The following is a 24,242-nucleotide window of genomic DNA, read 5'->3' as shown; positions in this document are numbered from 1 at the left end:
ACAGAAGTTAGTAGATGCCAATTCACTGGATGAATTTAAAAGAGAGTTAGATAGAGCTCAAGGAGCTAGTGGAATCAAGGGGTATGAGGCAGGCAGGGATTACCGATTGTGGATGATCAATGAATGGAGGTGAAGGCTCGAACTGCCTAATGGCTTCCTCCTGCACCTATTTTCTGTTTCTATGTTTCTAAGACATAGTTAAAGCATTCAATTATTGCCTAGACTGTGACACAGAATCACACTAACATAATGTCCTTTAAGGAGAAAATGGCTGATGGGCGAAGGAAAACATGTATCAAGCAGAGACAGCTGGTTATGTCGTTCGTTGAAAAATACAGACACGAAGATCAAAGTATATTTTTGATTACACCAATAATTAAAGTTAACATTCTTTATTACCAGGATTGATACACCGATGATAGTGATGTTATCATTGTTATTGGTTATCAATGAAAGATCTCATTTACATTATTAAAACGCGTCACGTACACCTGAACAGTTATTATAAAAAAATTTCAAACCGACCACTTTGCGTCGTAAAGAATTTACTAGCAGTTTTTGAATAAAAGATTTACACTACTCAAATATACAGGGGTAAAACTCAGACAGACTGCGGAATCTTTTGCTTTTTTTTCTGTTTGGGTGTTTTCATTGTCTTCGGGGCCCCGAGCGACTTTCTCTCAGGTTTTTTAGCTGTTTTCTTTCGCGCAATTTTCTCCAAAGAAAATTCATTTTCTTTCACTTCTGGTTTTGATATTTCAAGGCCTTTCCCTTTTTTACCTGGAGTTTGCGGTTTGAGACTTCCTAGGTTCTTGTTAGGCGTTTTCTGCATTTTTTTGTGTTTTATTTGCTGCGGTTTTTTACCAACTGGGGTCACGTTTTCATCAACTGGCTTAGGTGTGGTGTGGGCTACTCCTTGTAATTTCTGCACAGCAAAAAAAGGTACATAAAGGAGTAAAGACAAATCTGATATTAAATAGAGAAAAAGACTAACGGATTAGTTTGTAATGAGACCTAATTTCCATAAATGGCAGCTAATTCACTTCAAATTAAGAATGCTTCAGTGAGATATCCTAGTTGCACACAAAAATCACAAATCACTCCCAAATTTATATGCGAGAACAATTAAAATTCTGCCAATTTTCAATTTGTCACTGCTGGTAGAATTAAATCAACCAAAAATGTATAGGAAGGAACTAAAAACATGCTTGGCTTTTGTTACATTTATAAACAGTCAAGCGTATTCCACAGGGTGCCACTTTGGATTAAAAAAAAAATCTTTCCATACAAGAGTCACACTAACTACTAAATTAACTGTGGGCGGCACTGTGGCGCAGCGGTAGAGTTGCTGCCTTACAGCGCCAGAGACCCGGGTTCGATAAGGTGCTGAATTTACGGAGTTTGCACGTTCACCCTGTAACCGCATGGGTTTCTCATGGAAATGCTCCGGTTTCCTCCCACATTCCAAAGACCTGCAGGCTTGTAGGTCAACTCGTTTCTGTAAATTGTCCTTAAAGAGTGCAGAACAGAACTAGCTATAGTTTGTTGGTTGATGTGGACTTGATTAGCCGAAGAGCCTGTTTCCACGCTGCATCTCTAAACTAAACTAATTACTTAGTATTCTTTGTTGATATGCACTCCCTCAGCCCTTTATTTCATACTTTATCTCACTTTACAAAAACTGTGCCCAATGTATAGTTCCGTATTTTTCACATTTGCCTTCCCTTGCTTCACTGTTTCCTTCTTTTGATGACACAGGAGGCTATTTTTCCCAATTGGGTCTAAGTTCACAACCAGCAGAGTGCTATTCCCTCATTCCTTGTTTTCCTTATTTCCTTGTAACACGGCAGCTTATTCTCTTTCTCTGGTAGTTTTTCCTCCTGTATATTCAGTCTATGCTCGGTCAGTATTTAAAACAAAAATCTCCAAACCTTCTGTCTAGCTGGAGTAACTCAGCGGGTCAGACAGCATCTCTGGAGAAAAGGAATAGGTAAAGTTTTGGGTTGAGCCCCTTCTTCAGACTCCAGAGATGTTGTCTGACCCGCTGAGTTACTCCAGCTTTTTGTATCTCCAAACCTTCTCTCTCCCCGTTAATTCTTGGTTTCTGTAGATCTACCTTTCCATAGCATCCCCCCTCAATATCCAATCACCTATTAATTTTCTGTCTGCCTTTCTCTCTTCCTCATCCTAAATCATTTCCTAATGCCTTTGCCTTACTCATCCCCACCAGTTTTCAGTTTCATTCCCTTTGTGTCCATTGTGCATCCGCCCCATTTCCCATCTGCGTTTATCTTCCCCCCCCTGCGTCAGTTTCCCTTTCTGTATATCGTGTCATTTTTCCTTCTTTCTCTCCCTACTTTTTGCTCTCCAACCCATTGTGCCTCACCACCACCAATGCATATCCCATGTCATCGCATTTGCTTATCTCTATTTGTGCTTAATTACTCAGTCACTTTTTCACAACGACGATCTGGATGAGATGGCCATATATTTAGGCACATAATCTATAATTCATAGTGAACACACCAATGGCATTTGTACACAGGGATGTCATGCAAGGACACAATTTGTTCCAAGACAGAAAATAGAAAAAAAATCCATATAGACTATGCAACATACTTGTAATTTTGCCTTCTTTGCAGGTGTTTGCTCATCAATAGGGACCAGTTGTGGTATTTCTTCTGCACAATGCTTCTTGCCAATAGAAGGCTTTATGTTTTGAGAGTTTTTTTCCACAGTCTCAAAAAGAACATTGGTGACCTCAGATGATTGTTCATCAGTTGGAGCTTCCAAGTTCTTCATTTTTGCTGCTTTCTTCTGTTTCTTCTGATGAAAAAAAAGAATGCATTCAAAACAAAATGTAATGAGACCTTCCGCCATGTTAAATCTAAGGAAAATGACAACTTCATATATTTCAACGATCTACTCTGGTTCCTGGCAGCTTAGTTCATGATGTCTACTGATTGGGCATGGATCTTTATCAGAATTAATGCTTTCTCAAAACACAACTGCAGTTTGACTTTTCCACCCACTGGAAAGTACAAAGTAGAATAACTCATTATACAACCATTTATTGTTCAACATTGTCTTGGAACTAAATGATTTTATTTGCAGTATTCTTCAAATTGAAATGTACCTCCAAGAATCCTTGGTTTCCTTTTGAGGAAACCAATAATTGAGGTGCATACTGCTTAAAAATTCAAATGTCAGTAACACCTTTATGCAGTTTTAATCTGCTTCCATACCAGAAACAGATATATTCAGCATCACTTTACAAATGCGACATTTTTCCAGGATGTAATCAATTTATTAGACTCCATCCAAAGTACCTGCAGTTAGTGTTGGTGACTGGAGTGGACGGGCAAGATAAAACAAAGATTGGGAATGTGGGAGCAGTGCTCTTATTCATTAAAGTCAAAGTAAAAGTAAAATGTATTCGTCACATGCACCCGAAAGTGCAGTGAAATGAATTTGCCAGCAGCGATACACTTGAAAAAATACACAATACACAATAGAATTTAACACAAGCATCCACCACATCACTCTTCACTGTGGTGGAAGGCAACAAAGTTCAGTCAGTCCTCGTCCTTTGTTCATCCGTGGTCGAGGCCATAAACCCTCCGTAGTTGCTGCAATGGACGGCCGGATGTACAGGCCTTCTCATCGGGATGATCCAAACTCTGACATCGGGAGGGTCAAACACACTCCGCTGCTTGGAGCGCCCGAATCGGCACTTTCCTACCGGGGATCGCGGCTTCAGGATGTTATAGGCCGCTGGCCGGCGCTCTTCTCTGGCGATCATCGGCAAGGGATCCCAGACTCCGAATGGTAAGTCCACTCCACGCCCGTGGCTAGAAGCTCCACAGACCACAGCTCCTTGATGTCACAGTCACCAGGCCTCTCTGGCAACCCCTGGCAAGGGTTCGCCCGCTCCGCGATGGAGAAGTTCACGCTGCGCCCGCTGCTGAAGCTCCGGGCCCGACTTCGGGGGCGATGGAAAACGTCGTCGCTCTGCCGAGGAGGTGACCGAAAGCGGTTAACCGGGAAGAATCCAGTCATCGGTGTGGCCCGACCCTGCTCCTCTGCCCTGCCAATCACCCCAGCCACCTCGGTTCATCTAGGGATTCAGGGTGGAATGGGTCGGATGGAGCCGAGGTAAAACTGAAGTCTATGCAGCCAACCTCATTCCATGTCATAGGGTCATGCAGCATGGAAACAGACCCTTCGGCCCAACTTGTCCACACCGGCCAACATGTCCCAGCTAGACTAGTCCCACCTGCCTGCGTTTGGCCCAAATCCCTCGAAACCTGTCATATACATGTACCTGTCTAACTGTTTCTTAAACGATGGGATCATCACTGCCTCAACTATCTCCTCTGGCAGCTTGTTCTACACCCCCCACTACCCTTTGTGTAAAACATTTACCCCTATTAAATATTATCCTCATCACCTTAAACCTATGTCCCTTGGTCCTCGATTCACCTATTTTGGGCAAGAGACTCTGTGACTCTCATGATTATGGCAAGAGACTATGCACCTCTAAAATATCACTTCTCATCCTCCTGCGCTCCAAAAACTAGAGTCCCAGCCTACTCAACCTCTCCCTATAGCTCAGGCCCTCTAGTCCTGGAAACATCCTCGTAAATCTTCTCTGTACCCATTCCAGCTTAATAACATCTTTGCTATGTGATAGTGCCCAGAACTAAACACAATACTCTATTTATGTGGTATGTTTTACAAGAGGTGACATCTGGCAAAAAATGTTTGCAAAAATTGAGGTTTTGTCAGGGGTGACTGAAAGCTTGGAGACTGTTTAATCAGGAGAACGAGAAGCAGAGGGCATTATGGAAAGGGTTTCAAAACGCATCACTAGGAAGTTACCAATGAGATCACAAAGGGAAGAGAAACTGCATTAAAGGCCAGCGCCAGAAGAAAGGAAACTTAGGATTGAGACGTTCTTGGGCAGTTGAGAGCAAGAATATGAAGAGATAATTGGATATCAGAGTCAGTTTGGAAAGAGAATACAAATTTAAAAAAAGCAAAGAACGGGAAAGAACTGCTGACAGCAAAAATCCAAATCAGCCACTCATTATAGTGGGAGAAAATGATAGTAATGTTCAGTTCCCAAAGTGATAAAGACACGGATAATGTTTCTGTGGCAGATGGACAGAGGCAGGAAATAAAAGCAAAGTTCAGAACAAGTGGCGTTTGTGGCTGGATAGGAAGATTTTCAGATTGGCTTGCTGTCGTTGGGATTGTAAAACATCAAATCATTTATTGCATCCCGAGAGAATGGCTGCAAAGAATGAAATATATAATGGGTTCATTCATTCTGAAGCTTAATTGAAAATATCCCAACAGGTGCAATCCATCATGATCACATTTAAAACACTGCACCATAAAATAATGTTACTGATTTCCTAGCTTGCCCAATTTTCATCTGATTTCCTCATTCCCCCGATTCCGTTTGAATTCAAAGACTTAATAATCCTTAAATATATCCAACAGCTAAATACCCCCATCCTGTTCCCAAAAGGCAGATTACTTATGGGAAATTGTAGCTCTTCTTAAACCAGGTAAAGGACAACCTGACAACAGCAGTCATAGACAGGCAGTGTACCCGTACCAAACGTGCCATCAGTATACACAAAGAGAAAATCCAGAGACAAAAGCATAAGAGCCAAGAAGCAACACAGACTGAGAAAGGAGACATCAATTCCAGTGACATGGGTGTGGGACAAGAAGAGGAAAAATGTTGGGAATGAACAAACTAGAAGAAATAACGTCAATGAATTCTACCAAATAAGTCAACAGTGAAAAAGCATTATTAAAAGAGCAGTTATTGATGGATAATGCTCCAGGCATTATCATAAAAATCATGTCACTCAGATGATTTGATTTGTAAATCAAATCATCTTCCAGACCCTATACTACCCCCATAAATCTTTTTTCCGCCCTTCCCAGTTTAAAGATATCCTTCCTATAAGCAGAGCGACAAAAATCTCCACAGTACTTGAAATGTGCAGTAGCAATATCTTATAAGCTGCAACATGAAGTCCAAACTCCTGTACTCAATACACTCACTAATAATGGCAAGGATGCCAAATGCCTTCTTCATCACCCTATTTATTTGTGTTTCCACTTTCACAGAACTGTACAGCACAAGAACAGGTTCATCAGCCCAAGGTTCACTCAGGTTCACTCAGCATCCAGTGGTTACCAAGCCTTACATTCTCCCTCAAAACATCAAAAATGACAAATTTCTGTAAAGTGACCCGATACATTTATCTCTGTCATAGAAATTACTTGACTAGAAACCCCCGACTTCAAAACTCCCCTATTCTATATAGTAAATTAGGGAATACCATGCCCCACTTTAAAAACATTTTTTTTTTATAAATAGAGATTTAAAAAAAATAGCTTACTATTTGTTTGCGTTTCTTGGGATCCTTCTTTTGCAGTTCTTTAAGGTAATACATATTAGATGTGTATATAGGAAGTGCAGGAGAATTTGTGGTTTTCAGATGAAGAATTTTCACATTTTTCCATTGCTACAGTCAGAAAAAAAACTTTTAGGCACATGAGGAAAATAGATTAGACACCAGTAAAATACAATACAATATGGTTTTATTCGTCACATTGCACATGAAGTGCAAGTGAAATGAATTTGTCAGCAGCGGTACAATGATAAAGAACACACAATACACAATAAAAATTTAACACAAACATCCACCACAGTGATGAATGCTGCAAAAATTTGGCCAGTCCTTCTCCAAGAACCATATACAATTGAGAAGATAAGCAAAATCAGTTGTTTACCCCAAACAAAGATATGTACTATTGTGCAAGCTTATATTGGCTAGTTCATAAAGCATCACTGGTAATCATATTTATAAATGTAGTAAGGCATGCCAAAATAGCATGCAAATATTTCATTCATAGTGTTATTTTGGGCGATACTGAACTGCTTGACTCAGCATCCATTGCGTACCAAGCCTTATCTCCTCCTGCACAACATCAAAATGCCAAGTTTCTGTAAAGTAACCCGGTACATTTAATACAATAGAACTGGACTGGCAAAGTTGAATTCTGAGCTTCTCAAGCCATGTGGTGTAGAGCACAAACATGATTGAGAAGACTAATAGCCTAAGATTGAAATTTAATTTCTAATTTTTATCTAATTTTCAACGTTTGCGGTATTTCAAAATGTAACTATTATAATCTGCTTACATTACCACAAAAAGAAACCTTTGGCCCAATAGAATATATTTAATATACTCTATCAATCATTTTCTATTCATCTTAATTTCCTATTAAAAAAAACATTTTTCCTGACATTATAATTCTAAATTGGCAATTGAGTACAAGAAACGTTTAACAAATTGTTCTAATCATAAGGGGTTTGGATGATGCAATAACCTGAGAATTCATTTGCAGCCATGTCTGTTGTGGTTAAGAGAACATTTATCATCACCTCAAATAGGAACACACACAATCAAACAGTAACTGCAAAGATGCAACGAACTGCAGATGCTGGATTCTTGAGCAAAACACAAAGTACTGGAGGAACTCAGCGGGTCAGCAACATATATGGTGGGAATAGACATTGGAATGGGACCTGCCCATTCCCTTTACAGATGCAAGTCTGAAGAAGGGTCCTGTCATCTGTCAATTCCCTCCACAGATGCATAGTATCACCGGCACTTTTTTTTAATGAAAATGTGATTGTAATTGTTAAGCAGAGGATCTTCCTGTGTTTCTTACATTTCTTCAATGTATACTGTACCAGTTAAAACAATAATGTTCTTAGATAAATGCACTCTTTTGGCACTAAAATATGTTTCAGCAATTTGCATCCAAATCAAAAAATGTTAGTGTTAATTGTCCATAAAAAAACATCTTTACATCAATTGCAACATTCTAGCCCTCTACATTATTGAAGATAAAAGTTCAGTAGTACAACATAAGAGTTGGAGAAATGGTAAGATACAAAATGGAAATAGAAGTGTAAAGACTAAGTTATGCATACAGTTCAAAAAGAGCAATTTTAAATCTACCTGGGGTAACTGGACTTCAATAGTGCTGATAACTGCTGTAACATTTTCCACGACTTCCTCCAGTTTCATCCCAGAGTGAGCTACCTGGGAAGCACTACCAGGAAAAATTGAAGAAAATTAATAAACTGCAGATGCTGGAACTCAGAAAAACAGAAAATGCTGAAAATATACGGCAGACTAGGTAGCACCTCTATACAAAATATCTTTCAGGTCTATGAGGTTTTGCTAAAAACACAAAAATTAAAAAAAAGTTAGTCTTACGTTTCCGAATGTGGGGTAGCGATGGATGGAATAAATATAAAGTTTCTGATATCCTAATTGATTGGAGGGAGCAGGGGAAGAGAGAGAGAGGGGGGAGATAATGAATAAAGCTTTGAATTGAGGATCATTAGGTAGTGAAAACACCAAGAACACAAATGTTGCAGACGGCAAAGCTGCGGGACATGTCCATGTCAGGCTGTGCGGACAGAGAGAAAAACTGAGGCAATATCAATGATTGTTGGAATCTGTGGGCTTGGAATGTCTACACTTTAATTCTTTCACCAACCTCATTCAGAACTATTCTGTAAATTAAAACAGAAACAATTTTGCGCATTTAGATGAGGAGATAGACACTTTCAAATATTAAGAAATAAATGATGGAGACATAATCTTCAATACTCACTAACAGCTGCCCTTGTTGCTGATTGGAAGGATTGTACCCTGGATTAATTTATTCAGTTCTTTTGCAAGATTCTTTGAAGACAGTTTCACTGACAGAGGTGCTCTGAAAACAGAGAACAAAAATCAAAGCAAGTCCATGCACAATACATAGCCAGGACCAAATATATGAATGAATGATTGAATGACTGAATGAATGAATGAATCTCTTTATTGTCATTGCACATGGTACAACAAAATTTAAAAGTCAATCCCACGGTGCGATTCACAAGAGCAATTTTAAATATATAAGATAAGGTAAAAATACATACATGTAAAAATAAAATTAAAAAATTACAGATAAATAACAATAGCAGCTGAGGTAGAGCCATTCAGTTGAATGTGAGTGTTATTTCTTATTTTGCATTGTTAAGTTCACGTATGGCTATGGGGTAGAAGCTGTCTCTGAGTCTGTTTGTGCGAGTTTTGAAAGACCTGTACCGTCTGTCATAGGGCAGCAGGTGGAACAGGTTGTATCCAGGGTGGGAAGGGTCCTTCAGGATGTTGGCTATCCTGCCAAGGCAGCGAGAGCTGAAGATGTCCTTCAGGGAGGGCAGTGGGCAGCCAGTGATTTTTTGTGCGGTGTTGATGACCCTTTGAAGGGCTCTCCTGTCCGCTGCAGAGCAGCTGGCATACCATGTGGTTATACAGTACACCAGCACACTCTCGATGGAGCAGCGGTAGAAGGACACCAGCAGCTTCTCCTCCAGGTTGTTTTTCCTGAGGATCCTCAGAAAGTAGAGTCGCTGCTGGGCCTTCTTGACTGCTGTGGTGGTGTTTGTGGTCCAGGAGAGATCCTCCGTAATTTGTGTGCCCAGGAATCTGAAGTCTGAGACCCTTTCCACACAGTCCCCATTGATGAATAGGGGTTTGAGGGCTGCACTGTTCTTACGAAAGTCTATGATAATTTCCTTTGTTTTTGTGGTGTTTAGGATGAGATTGTTGTCTGATCACCATGCTGCCAGTCTTTGGACTTCCTCCCTGTAGGCTGTCTCATCTCCTCCTGAGATGCGTCCAACCACAGTCGTGTCGTCCGCAAACTTGATGATGGTGTTGGTGGAGTGGGCAGGGGCACAATCGCGGGTGTAGAGGGCGTAGAGGAGTGGGCTCAACACACTTCACTTCATTTGTATTTGTACACTTCATTTGTATATTGTGAGCTTCCAAGTGCCAGATATCGAGATACCAACAGAATTTCAAATTCTGACCCCTTATTCTTAAACTGTGGCCCCTAATCAGATCCACTAGGCAGTGTAATTAATGTATTTTTGTTCCTTTAATGACTCATAACATATCCGCACTAAAAAGGGTGATTAAAACATACATTTCCTTTGTGAATTTGGAGTTGGAATTTCCTAGAGATTCCTCACAAAGACAGAATTTAATTGCAGTTGCCCACATGACCAAAATCACGACGACTAGGAACAAACATCAACGCCAGAGTGCGACCTCCACTGTACATAGCTCATTTAACTGAATGAATGAAAAACTGGAGCCTGAAAGAGAACCAATCCTCACTTCCAAGACCCAAGAGCATCATGTAGATTTATAAATGATGAAAGGGCCACTGTCAATAAGCTGAGTAGTAACTCTCCTACCCACCCTTAATCCCAAAGTGCAATTCAAAGAAACCCAAAGCAGTTCTTCCAACATGTCCTGTCAACATTTTGTTCTTTGAACAACATTGATCTCAATTACACTGTTCATAAGTGATAGGAGCAGAATTAGGCCATTCGGCCAATCAGCTCTACTCCTCCTAATCTCTTTCCCTCTCAACCCCATTCTCCTGCCTTCTCCCTATAACCCCTGATGCCCGTACTAATCATGAATCTATCTCTGCCATAAAAATATACATTGACTTGACTTCCGCAGCCTTCTGTGGCAATTAACTCCCTCTGACTAAAGAAATTCCTCCTCATCCCCTTCCTAAAGGAACATTCCTCTGGTCCTATACTTTCCCACTAGCGGAGAATCTTCTCCACATCCACTCTACCCAGGCCTGTGAAATGTTTGTGGGTGCAAGCTGGTCACCTAATTTCCCTAAATTATAATTGCATTTACATATCAAAACTCATACCATAAAGGGCACAATATATATGTACATACTTAAAAATAAAAAATAAAAAATTGGAAACAAATCTCTAAGCCAATTAGTACAACTGCAATGAACAAAAACTTTGCCCCTTTTCTCATTAGAAGTCTGAATGTACAACTTTAGCAATTATTTGTTACTTATTGTGTAAACTACCACCTAACATCCACTCAATTGTTCAAAAAGGGCGGAATTACGGAGTTCCGTTGTTTCATTGAGGATAAACAAATGCACAATCAAAATAAATTAATAAATTGTTCAAGAAGGAACTGCAGATGCTGGAAGATCGAAGGTACATAAAAATGCTGGAGAAACTCAGCGGGTGCAGCAGCATCCATGGAGCGAAGGAAATAGGCGACGTTTCGGGCCAAAATCCTTCTTCAGACTGATGGGGGGTGGGGGGGGGGGGGGAGAAGGAAGGAAAAAGGGAGGAGGAGGAGCGCAAAGGCGGGGGGATGGGAGGAGAAAACTGGGAGAATTCAACGTTCATGCCATCTGAACGCAAGCAACCCAGGCGGAATACGAGGTGCTGTTCCTCCAATTTCCGGTGTTGCTCACTCTGGCAATGGAGGAGACCCAGGACAGAGAGGTCGGATTGGGAATGGGAGGGGGAGTTGAAGTCCCGAGCCACCGGGAGTTCAGGTAGGTTATTGCGGACTGAGTGGAGGTGTTCGGCGAAACGATCGCCCAACCTCCACTTAGTCTCCCCGATGTAAATCAGCTGACATCTAGAGCAGCGGATGCAGTAGATGAGGTTGGAGGAGATACAGGTGAACCTTTGTCACACCTGGAACGACTGCTTGGGTCCTTGAATGGAGTCGAGGGGGGAGGTGAAGGGACAGGTGTTGCATTTCTTGCGGTTGCAACGGAAAGTGCCCGGGGAGGGGGGGTACGGGAGGGAAGGGAAGAATTGACAAGGGAGTTGCGGAGGGAGCGGTCTTTGCGGAAGGCAGACATAGGGGGAGATGGGAAGATGTGGCGAGTGATGGGGTCACGTTGGAGGTGGCGGAAATGGCGGAGGATTATTTGTTGTATTTGCCGGCTGGTGGGGTGAAAGGTGAGGACGAGGGGGACTCTGCCCTTGTTGCGAGTGCGGGGATGGGGAGAGAGAGCTGTGTTGCGGGGTATGGATGAGACCCTGGTGCGAGCCTCATCTATGGTGGCAGAGGGGAATCCCCGTTCCCTGAAGAACGAGGACATTTCCAATGCCCTGGTGTGGAACGTCTCATGCTGGGAGCAGATGCGGTGTAGGCGTAGGAATTGGGAGGAGGGGATGGAGTCTTTACAGGGGGCAGGGTGGGAAGACGTGTAGTCCAGATAAATGAATAAATTAACAAATTGTTTATTTTATATGACAGCTCAAGGATTTCCGAAGGCTCTGAATAAAATGAGATCAAAAGCTTGGCAATGGTTAAAGAAATGAGAAATCAGATAGACACAAAATGTTGGAGTAACTCAGCGGGACAGGCAGCATATCTGGAGAGAAGGAATGGCTGACATTTCGGGTCGAGACCCTTCTTCAATAAGCAATCATAGCAAACTTACACAACTTACTTTTTAGCCTTATAAAAATGCTTCCCCAAGTGCGAAGGTAAAAGCCGCCTGATTCGGTCATCAGCGAGGAACAGATCAAATCTGCTCAACAGGCGACGCTTTGCTTCAAATGGTTTGTATTCAGTCTTCAATGCCTTATATGGAATGATCTAATACAACAACATTTAGATTAGCATTATATTAGATTCCCACTTAAGGTGTTGTCAATGATAACCTACTTAAAAGATAACTATTATTCCTTTTCAGGATAACTAACTCAAAAAAGGGAGATAAGGCCTCAGCAATTTACAAGCTTATTAAACATTATGGGTCATTTACTCCAACCTGTAATAAATGTCCTTCATTTTACAATATTACAAACAAATTGAATGAACACCATCGATAACCAGATCATGTTAACCACCAGAGGAACAAAAACCCAAAGTCCTAAAACGGACACAAATGTTATACAAAAAAAAAAATCACAAACAAAAATGGAATTAGATAAATTCATATTTTGCAATTTCAGACAAAAATTGTTAATCTCACAACGATGTAATAACATGCCTTTTTAGACCTTTAATTTACACTATTATAGCAAAAGGAGAAGCAAAAGAAATACATGAAAGGTGCACACTACTAGTCCCTCTAATGAGAACATTTTTGTGTTTACCTATGACCATGAAAAATGAAAATACTTGAGCAAAAACCAAAGTGCTAAGAGAACTCAGCAGGTCAGGCAAGCAATTTGTGGAGGGAGTGGACAGAAAACGTTACACGTTGGGACTCTTCTTCTGGCTGTTTTTCATAACATTGTCTGTCCATTCCCTCCACAGACGCTGCCTGAAACACTGACATCCTCAAGCCGTTTTTTTGGGATCAAGATTCCAGATCTGTAGTTTTACTGGTGTCTCTTCTGTCTTCAATTTAAAATATTTAATTGCTTGGATTACTGCAACTTATTTTTGTATCCAATGGTACACACTAACACGGAGGAAATATCTGCACTGATCTTAATGAGTAAAAAAATAAATCAGGCTATATATCAAGCTGTTTCTCCACTCAATGGTTGTTATGCACAAATTAGAATAAGGCTATTTTCCAATCCTGGACATGGACATGGATCGAAGCACCAAATAAATGCATGAGAAGAAATACACCAAAAGAAATTAAGTCAATTAATGTTATTTCATTTCCCTTTCCCATGCATAAAAAACAATGACAAAAAGATTTAAAAAAACAGTGAAACAAGCCTGTTAGCATGATACTTTGATGCTGTTCTATAGGTCACTACCATGGCAATTATGCAAGTGACAAGATTTCAAAGAATAAAACACACATATCAATAAAGAACCACATAGGTCTTCATACAGATAATTTTATTTCAAAGAGGCAATCTAAAATAGAATTTTATGAAAGAACCAGGAAACAAACAAACAAAAACACACACACACACAGACTGAAGAATATCCCGACCTGAAACGTCACTTAACCAGTATCCAAAAAGGCTGCCCAACTCGTTGATCTAACCCAGCAATTTGTCTTTTTATAGAATGTCATGACTTGCCCAGGTTTGAAGCCTACCTGTGTTATGTTCTTAACGCCATGCTTGTTGAGAAGGTTTTTATAGTATTTCTGAGTCTGATCAGTATTCATGTTTGGTTCATCTTTGGTGAAGAGACAAACTTCTTTTGTCTCCACTCTAATTTCATGAGGCAGAGTTCTGCAAAAACAAACCAAAAAAAAAGAAATAAGAGTTCAAAATATTGCCACCCGTGGTTTCTTTGCGTTAGTAGCTGAATTAACAGAGAAGCAGTGCAAATTTACACAATGCTAATAAAACTGCAAAGTAAAGCAGTTTGGGAAAGCTCCATCGAAGAAATTGCAGCAAATTGTAGACGCAGCCCAGGTCATCACACAAACCAACCTCAGAGTGATATAATGTGGAATACAGGCCCAACTTGCCCATGCCGGCCAACATGTCCCAGCTACACTAGTCCCACCTGCCCGCGTTGGATCTATATCCCTCCAAACATGTCCTATCTATGTTAGACAAAAATACTGGAGAAACTCAGCGGGTGCGGCAGCATCTATGGAGCGAAGGAAATAGGCAACGTTTCAGGCCGAAACCTTTCTTCAGACCGATGTAGGATGGGGGGGGAAGAAGAAAGGAAGAGCCAGAAGGCTGAGCGAGAGCTGAGAAGGGGAGGAGACAGTGACGGCTACCTGAAATTGGAGAAGGTAATGTTCATGCCGCTGCCAAGTGAAATATGAGGTGCTAAACTGCCCAAGCGAAATATGAGGTGCTAAACTGAAATATGAGGTGCTGCTCCTCCAATTTCCGATGGTCCTCACTCTGGCCATGGAGGAGGCCCAGGACTGAAAGGTTGGATTCGGAATGGGAGGGGGAGTTGAAGTGTTGAGCCACTGAGAGATCAGGTTGGTTATTGCGCACCGAGCAGAGGTGATCGGCGAAGCGATCGCCAAGCCTACGCTTGGTCTCACCGATGTAAATCAGCTGACATCTAGAGCAGCGGTTGCAATAGATGAGGTTGGAGGATGGGAGGTGAACCTCTGTCGCACCTGCAACGACTGCTTGGGTCCTTGAATGGAGTCAAGGGGGAAGGTAAAGCGACAAGTGGAGCATTTCTTGCGGTTGCAAGGGAAAGTGCCCGGGGAGGGGGTGGTACGGGCGGGAAGGGACGAATTGACCAAGGAGTTACGGAGGAAGCGGTCTTTGCGTAAAGCAGACAGGGGAGGAGATGGGAAGATGTGGCGAGTGGTGGGGTCACGTTGGAGGTGGCGAAAATGACGGAGGATTATTTGTTGTATGTGACGGTTAGTAGGGTTGAAGGCGAGGACTAGGGGGACTCTGCCCTTGTTACGAATGGGGGGTGGAGGGGGGGATGAGGAGATAGCAGTGTTATGGGGTATAGAAACATAGAAATTAGGTGCAGGAGTAGGCCATTCGGCCTTTCGAGCCTGCACCGCCATTCAATATGATCATGGCTGATCATCCAACTCAGTATCCCGTACCTGCCTTCTCTCCATACCCCCTGATCCCCTTAGCCACAAGGGCCACATCTAACTCCCTCATAAATATAGCCAATGAACTGGCCTCAACTACCCTCTGTGGCAGAGAGTTCCAGAGATTCACCACTCTCTGTGTGAAAAAAGTTCTTCTCATCTCGGTTTTAAAGGATTTCCCCCTTATCCTTAAGCTGTGACCACTTGTCCTGGACTTCCCTAACATCGGGAATAATCTTCCTGCATCTAGCCTGTCCAACCCCTTAAGAATTTTGTAAGTTTCTATAAGATCCCCTCTCAATCTCCTAAATTCTAGAGAATATAAACCAAGTCTATCCAGTCTTTCTTCATAAGACAGTCCTGACATCCCAGGAATCAGTCTGGTAGCTTTTGGAAGAAACCCTGGTGAGAGCCTCATTTATAGTAGGAGAAGGGAACCCCCGTTCCCTGAAGAATGAGGACATCTCTGATGCCCTGGTGTGGACCACCTCATCCTGGGAGCAATGTCCTATCTATGTACCTGTCTAGCTGTTTCTTAAATGTAGGGATAGTCCCTGTCTAAACTACCTCCTCTGTCAGCTTGTTCCATACACCCACCACTCTTTGTGTGAAAAGGTTATCCCTCAGATTCCTATTCTGCATAAGAAAAGAAAGACTTCTTTCCATTGACACCAGCAGCAAAATCAAGGATTTCACACCCTGACCACTCCCTCTTCTCCCCTCTCCCATGTCAAACGGTATAGAAATTTGAAAAGGTACACAAGATTCAGGGACAGTTTCTTCCCAGCTGTTATCAGGCAACTGAATCATCCTACCACAACCAGAGAGCAGTCCCAAATTACTATCTACTTCATTGGTGACGCTCTGACTATCCTTGATCGGACTTTGCTGGCTTTCACTAAACATTATTCCCTTATTGTGTATCCATACACTGTAAATGGCTCGATTGTAATCATGTGTTGTATTTCGCTGACTGGTCAGCACACACAAAAGCTTTTCACTGTACCTTGGTACACGTGACAATAATCTAAACTGAACGTAGTTTACTTTGGCTCAGTCAAATAGAGACTGCTACCTAATATACATTGCAAATATCAAATAGTATTCATGTGTAGGAAAAACTGCAGATGCTGGTTATACACCTAAGGTAGACATAAAATGTTGGAGTAACTCAGCTGGAAAGGCTGCATCTTTGGAGAGAAGGAATGGGTGACGGGTCAGAAAGGTCACCTATTTCTTCTCTCCAGAGATACTGCCTGTCTGAGTTACTCCAGCATTTTGTGTCTACCTTCGATTTAAACCAGCATCTGCAGTCACATTAACATTGGGGTGAAAGGAAAAAAGCATTAAAATCACTCATCATTTATGGTAAAAAATGTGCTACAGCCAGATTCCATTTTATGAAACTGTTTAATAGAACTGAAAGTTAAAAAAAAGTTTTTTTTAATTGCTTCTAGAATTAATTTGTGATGTCAAACAGTTCTAATTTTCTTATTTAATGGAGTAACTTTAAGAAAAAAAAATCCTTAGGCGAGTTGAACACCAGGGCAATCATCAAGTTAAGTGGTCAATTTTTAAATAATGAAAGCAATGACTCTTGTTGGCTCAATGCTGAGTGCAAATTTTGGGCCAAGATTAATTGTGAAGTAAGTGAATGGCATGTTGGCCTTTATAACAAGACGAATCGAATATAGGAGCAAAGAGGTCCTTCTGCTGTTGTACAGAGCCCTAGTGAGACCACACCTGGAGTATTGTGTGCAGTTTTGGTCCCCTAATTTGAGGAAGGACACTCTTGCTATTGAGGGAGTGCAGTGTAGGTTTACAAGGTTAATTCCCGGGATGGCGGGACTGTCATATGCTGAGAGATTGGAGCAGCTGGGCTTGTACATTCTGGAGTTTAGAAGGATGAGAGGAGATTTCATTGAAACATATAAGATTGTTAAGGGTTTGGACACGCTAGAGGCAGGAAACATGTTCCCGATGTTGGGGGAGTCCAGAGCCAGGGGCCACAGTTTAAGAATAAGGAGTAAGCCATTTAGAACGGAGACGAGGAAACACTTTTTCTCGCAGAGAGTGGTGAGTCTGGGGAATTCTCTGCCTCAGAGGGCGGTGGAGGCAGGTTCTCTGGATGCTTTCAAGAGAGAGCTAGATAGGGCTCTTAAAAATAGCGGAGTCAGGGGATTTGGTGAGAAGGCAGGAACGGGGTACTGATTGGGGATGATCAGCCATGATCACAATGAATGGCGGTGCTGGCTCGAAAGGCCGAAAGGCCTACTCCTGCACCTATTGTCATTTGGATAGACAATAGACAATAGGTGCAGGAGTAGGCCATTCGGCCCAGCACCTATTATATATATATATTAGGCACTTCTGGGTGAGATGGTAACTGCATTTCGTTGTCTCTGTACTTGTACACTGCACAATGACAATAAAGTTTGAATCTGAATCTGACAACCAAAAGCATTTGTCACTGAAAAGTGGAGAGCTTTGATTTCCTCTGAAACCACCGCCCATGATGAAGCACAATCCAGGCCAATACGTTTTATTAAAAGCAGACTACACCTTACTTGGAAAATAAGAAACTAAATGGACTAGAGAACAGACATCTCGAGAACAAAATTGTTACAAATGTTGAATTACAGGTCAATAATTATAAAATAAAGCTTTGCAACCACCAGACTTCTCACAGGGATTTAGAAGTGTACTAACTTTGGTTTGATCATACTTTGCAAGCACTACGCAATAATCTGATCGCCATTTATACAAACAATGCTACTGCAGAGGACACAATAAGAGGTCACAAGGAGAAAAACAGAACTTTGAAATTACACCTGGAATGATAAAGGATGGGTATTTTTAAAAGCTAAAACAGGGTCCAACGGTAATCTTTAAAATTAGGAAAGATTCTGATAAGACACAAAGTGTGCGTTTCGATTGGTGAAGATGAGCAAAACTAGCGGGCATCATAAGAGGATAACAATCCACGAGTAGGGATTTGAAAATATTCTGTGGACCCAAGAGGTAAAATTATGGAACCTGCTGCCATAAGAGTAGTTGCAGATGATAGTTTAGTTGCATTAGAAGAGAAGACAGATGAGCACAAGATAGAAGGCAGTGGAGAGCAGCCTGACAGTAAAGGGCATATCCCACATGACGATTTATTCGGCGACTGCGGGTGTCATATCAGTGTCGCCAAAAGATTTTGAACATTTCAAAATCCAGTGGCGCCAAAAAAAATGTTGTGACACTTGAAAAAGTCAGCACGTCATCACTCCGCAAATTTTTCGCTGACTTGGCACGTCAGTCAATTATGCCGGCAGTTGCCGAACAAAATCGGCAAGTGGGACAGGCCCTTTAATGAGAAACAAAAAGCCGGAGCAAAGTACAAACACAGCCTTTTAATGGCCTGTTGTTACATCGTAAAATCAAAGTAAAATGATTTTTTTTTTTTTTAAAGTGGCCTTATTAATTTGCTGGCCCCCCCTGCTACACATTCCTAAAGATTCATGGGGCAAGAAGTCTCATTTTGCAATAGTTTGAAACAAACTAAAAAAATGAAAGTTTGGTACAAACACCACAATAAACAATCTTCTTTAATTCAAAGAAAATGTGGCATCCTATTTTGCCTCAAACTTTGCATTCAAAAGAGCTTTCAGTTTACTCACATTTTTAATATTTGTTCCCGTTTTGGAATCTTCCACACAGTGACATTTAACATTATAGTTTCATCTTCATTCAGAAATAGCTTTGTGTCCTTTTTGCCTTTCTTCACAAATTCATTCAATGCAATAACAGCCTTCCGTACCTGATGGGATGAAATGACACGGGTGCAAAAGTCAATACAAAATAACATATCCATTTTGGGATAACAAGGCATTTCAATTACAAACTCTCTAAAACTTGAGAACACTTGGATGTTGTATTCAAGGCATCTGCGATGCACACCATTAAAATGAAAGTGTAATTTTCATGTAATCTTAAATTAAGCCATTATTATTTCAATTTAATTTAAGTTTAAAAGACTCTCGGACAGGTTCATGGCAGGAAAGGTTTTGTAAGAACATGGCCAAGAGCAGGCAACTGGAGCTAGCTCAGTTAGGCAATGTGGTTAGCATGGATGAGTTGGGTCAAAGGACCCGATTCTGTGGTATACAGCTCTGTGACTGTTGCCCTCAAGAATAACATATTTCATTTCAAGGGTTCCCAATACCACAATTTTTATATTTGCTATGTTTCTCCCTCTCTCTTTACCCTCAACTGGAATCAAGGGAAGAAACCCTTGCATCCCCTCTGACCCAGAATTCTATAATACTCCTACCAAGCAAATTAAATGGAAATCAAAGCTTAGTATCTATGAAGTGCACTTTTCAGATCATACAAGCTTTCAGGCAATAGCCACGAATTCCATACATCTGAACAAGCTCAAAATGAGCGAGTTCAGTATTCCGAAAAACGCAGAGAATCATGGAATCATTCGAGAAAATAAAAGCGAACGGGGTTGCCAAATAGCGGGAGAGCGGGGTGTAACAACGAGAGAGAGGGGGCAGATGCAAGTGGGAGACAGGGAGGAGGAGAGACTGGTCTGGCATAGAGACGGTGAGAGGTGGGGGAGAGAGAGGGTGAAAGACGTGCGTGTTTGTGTTTTGCTCACAGGTGTGTTTAGTTTAACATTCCGCGGGGAGTGCCGGGGTTTGCACGTTGGTTGCGGAGGCGGGGGGGATGGGTGGATTGTCCTAGCGCCGGGGAGTTCTTGTGGAGACGGAGAGTCCGGGACCTGCAGTGAAGCCGTGATAGCGAGTTACTCTCTCCCCGCCGCCTCCTCTTTACCCGGACAGGCGTCACCTTGTAGGAACTGCAGATGGTGGTTTACACCGAAGACAGACACAACGTGCTGGAGTAACTCAGCAGGACAGGTAGCATCTTTGGAGAAAAGGAATTGGTAACGTTTCGGGTCAAGACCCTTCTCCAGAGATGTTGCCTGACCTGCTGAGATACTGCAGCATTTTGTGTGTATCCCCGTGGATGACTGGTGCTCGGCTTTCGCCAGCACCGAGGGGGTTAACCAACAGCCACTGGATAAGGCGAGAGATGCAGCTGACAGCCCCTAGCCCGTCGGGGAACGGGTTCCTCGGGAGTTGGAACAAAGTTTAACTGGAGTTAGCACTTCTTCTCCGCACTGGCTGTAAGCCTGTGGCCGCCACTGCTCCGGGCCGGTGTCCCACCAGTCCAGAGTCACCCCGAATATATCCGGCCGCACCCGGACAGGAATCGGACAATCGGGAGGGGATGGGGACGGTAGTGAGACTCCGCTCACAATTCTGCCTCCTGGGGTTATGCACGAGAGGGGTGAGTGGTTCGCCCCTGTATAATAACCATGTATAACTCAGGAGGGCAGCCCGAGTGTGTATGGAACCCATACACCCAGGCTGAGCGGGTCTGGACCGTGATTCATTAGATTGTCACTGCTGAGATTTCTGCATGGACCAGTGGAGAAGGGAGAACTAGTGTCGCTAACTCCAGTAGCCATTCAACAACACTTGCAGCGCCAGAGACCCGGTTCCATCCTGACTACAGATGAAACGCAGGTCTGTATAGGGTGATTTCACGAAAGGTCACTGGAGCGTAGATCCGCACCCACGTGACCGAACATCTCAAGTGGAGGACATGCTAGACATCCGGTACATGTTAGTGGATGGGAAAACACACACTTTCCCACCCGTTAAAAACATAGAAAACGGCCAGGTTTTGATCTACAATTTATTGTGCCAGTCGGGGTGACCGTGAGGCACAGCTACCTAGATTTACAGTTTAAACAAAAGATAGAAACTAAGGTAAATTAAAGAGGGAGCTGAAGGTGCCAATCGAGCGGAAGTGAACAGCGGACATTTGCCATGGAGATTTAAAGGTCCAAAATATCGGGAATTATCACGTTTGCTCGCTGAATTTCATCAAAAGTAAGTAAATTATGCAATATTCGTAAGCTGCCCAAGCGAGATATGTGGTGCTGTTCCTCCAATTCGCGTTGGGCCTCACTATGACAGTGGAGGAGGCCCAGGACAGAAAGATCAGCATGGGAATGGGAGGGGGAATTAAAGTGTTTAAGAAGGAACTGCAGATGCTGGAAAATCGAAGGTACACAAAAAAGCTGGAGAAACTCAGCGGGTACAGCAGCATCTATGGGGCGAAGGGGGAATTAAAGTGTTTGGCAACATCGGCCCAGGCATCCCTTCCCCACCTTAGGTCGTTATACGAGTTTCAATGTCGCCCTAGTGAGTCTCACTGTCTGTTTTCACCTAACATACAGATAAAAATGACCTGCTTCCATTATCATCGTTACATTTTGGAATACCTTTCATTCATTTGTTCTACATCTCTCTATATCACCATCTATATCCCCCGTTTCCCTCTCCTCTGACTCTCAGTCTGAAGAAGGGTCTCGACCAGAATTTTGCGTCTACCGTTCCTATAATTCCATTTAATGAAAAAAAAATGCACTTCACAGATGCTAAGCTTTGATTTCCATCCTATAGTTCCTATAATAGTTAACAAACTCTGCCGCCTTCGTGTTGGAAGTAATATGAGAAGTTGAAAATAGACTTGATGGTTTCCACGGGACTTCCTGGCAACGGATATTTCTCAGAGATTAAAGGCCGAAAATCAACTGTAGATGCGGGCGCATGAAGGGAAACGGACTGAACAAAACTAACCTGTGAACTGTTTCACCCCCTCCACGGGCGCCTCCTGACCCGCCCGCCCGCGGCTCCAGCATTGCCCGTTTGTTTTGTGTTCTGGGCTGCCAGCGTGTGTGGTTTATTGCAGGAGCAGTGCTCAGCTCCACCTGTGCTGCAGCCCCCGGCCCGAGGCCCCAACCCCCGGCCCCGACCCCCCGCCCGCTGCAGCCCCCGGCCCGAGGCCCCGACCCCCCGCCCGCTGCAGCCCCCGGCCCGAGGCCCAGTCCTGAGGCCCCCCCCACGCGCCCGGTCCCCGTTACCCGCCCGGCCCGCGGCCTCACCAGCTCCTGCTGCTGCTCCAACCCGCGGCCTCACCTCACATCTCTGAGCCCATTTACAGAGGGTGATAGATAAACACCGTGTCCCCCTGCCCCGTACCTGCTCCAAGTCCACGTCTGCCGCCGCCATTGCCTCCACGTGTGGCGTCCCGTCGCAGCTCCCAACCAAACTGTCGGCAGCGCCCGACTGCGCAGCCGCCACACGCCGCCGCCGCCAGGGGGAGCCCGCGAGTCGCCGCCAGGGGGAGCCCGCGAGTCGCCGCCAGGGGGAGCCCGCGAGTCGCCGCCAGCACAAACTAAAAGTGAACTATTTATTCCCAACTTTGTGTTGGATGAAACTGCAGATGCTGCTCAACACTGAAGGTAGACACAAATGCTGGAGTAACTCAGCAGTTACTGGTGAGTCAGGCAGCATCTCTGGAGAGAAGGAATGGCTGACATTTCGGGTCCAGACCTTAATTACCAATTTTGTGGAGGAAGGAACTGCAGATGCAGTTTACACCGAAGATAGACACAAAATGCTGGAGTAACTCAGCGGGATGGAAACATAGAAACATAGAAAATAGGTGCAGGAGTAGGCCATTCGGCCCTTCGAGCCTGCACCGCCATTCAATATGATCATGGCTGATCATCCAACTCAGTATCCTGTACCTGCCTTCTCTCCATACCCCCTGATCCTTTTAGCCACAAGGGCACATCTAACTCCCTCTTAAAAGCGCAGTGCTGGGGTAACAGCAGTTACTGGAGGGTCAAGCTACATCTCTGGAAGAAGGAATGGGTGACATTTTGGGTCCCAACTTTTTTCAGTTGGATATTTAAAACTGCAGATGCTGCTCAAGCACTGAAGGTTTACTCCGAATGCTGGAGTAACTACCGGAGTAACTGGCGGGTCAGGCAGCATCTATGGGGAGAAGGAATGGGTGACATTTCGGGTCCAGACCTTTCTTACAGACAGGGTGGAGGCAGGAACATAGATAAGAAGTTTAGGGTGTGAAATAGACAAAGGGAATGCAGATCAAGGAAAATGTAGAATATATTATTGTTAGCTGGGAGAAGGTAACAACTAAGCAACAGAGATAAAATGTAGTCGGAGACAGTAAAACTGATCGGAGAACTGGGAAGGGAAAGAGATGAATAAAGAGGAAAAGCGAGGGTTATTTTGAAGTTAGAGAAGTCAATGTTCACACCGCTGGGGTGTAAGCTGCACAAACGAAATATGAGGTGCTGATCCTCCAATTTGCACTGGGCGTCACTCTGATAATGGAGGAGGCCCAAGACAGAAAGGTTAGTGTGGGAATGGGAGGAGGAGTTTAAAGTGTTTAGCAACTGGGATATCAGGTAGGTTTAGGCAGACTGTTTAGGCAGGTTAGAGTCTGGTCTGAGGGAGCTACAGAAGCACTCCAGGACTGCTTTGAGTGCATGGACTGGGACATGTTCAGGACAGCAGCCACTCACAACCAACCATCAATGTGGATGAGTATGCCATGTCTGTGTCGGGATATATACAGAAGTGCATGGAGGACGTCACTGTCATCAGGAACATCACAACCCGGGCCAACCACAAACCTTGAATTACTGCAGAGGTGCGTGCCATGCTGAAAGAACGAAATGCGGCTTTTAAATCTGGTGATTTGGGGGCTCTGAGAACAGCGAGAGCCAACCTCAACCGCGAAATTAGGGAAGCAAAGCGCGCCCACGGACAGAAAATCCAGGGTTTCTTCCAGGATGGTAACAACAGCAGGAACATGTGGGAAGGCATCCGGGCCATAACAAACTACAAGGCCCTTCAGATGTCTTGTAAAGATGACACAGACTTTCTAAATGA

At 43.2% G+C, this 24,242-nt stretch overlaps 1 protein-coding gene across 1 annotated transcript; it reads right to left on the bottom strand.

The window, feature by feature from the left end:
• Positions 1–376: 376 nt before the first annotated feature.
• On the bottom strand, positions 377–22,632 carry rsl1d1 (ribosomal L1 domain containing 1). The gene is made up of 9 exons (XM_055651854.1): positions 22,518–22,632; positions 19,074–19,213; positions 13,966–14,104; positions 12,403–12,551; positions 8,722–8,823; positions 8,058–8,151; positions 6,426–6,551; positions 2,620–2,826; positions 377–925 (listed from the first exon to the last, which is right to left on the bottom strand). Exons 1-9 carry the CDS (start codon positions 22,545–22,547, stop codon positions 602–604), a joined length of 1,311 nt encoding a protein of 436 aa, XP_055507829.1. The 5' UTR covers positions 22,548–22,632; the 3' UTR covers positions 377–601.
• Positions 22,633–24,242: the final 1,610 nt, after the last annotated feature.

Source organism: Leucoraja erinacea, chromosome 20 (assembly GCF_028641065.1).
Source record: "Leucoraja erinacea ecotype New England chromosome 20, Leri_hhj_1, whole genome shotgun sequence".
NCBI classification, from domain to species: Eukaryota; Metazoa; Chordata; class Chondrichthyes; order Rajiformes; family Rajidae; genus Leucoraja; species Leucoraja erinaceus.
Note: the sequence above shows the minus strand (reverse complement) of the source record. Positions and strands in the feature narration are given on the sequence as shown.

Bases quoted from the DNA above. Each gene is read 5' to 3' on its own strand.
- rsl1d1 (XM_055651854.1), bottom strand. From the start codon at position 22,547: ATGGCGGCGGCAGACGTGGACTTGGAGCAG. The intron at 8,152-8,721 runs GTGAGTATTGAA...TTTTCCTGGTAG, and splicing joins AGCAACAAGGGCAGCTGTTA to TGCTTCCCAGGTAGCTCACT. The intron at 926-2,619 runs GTATGTTGCATA...TTTGCTGTGCAG, and splicing joins CAAAGAAGGCAAAATTACAA to AAATTACAAGGAGTAGCCCA.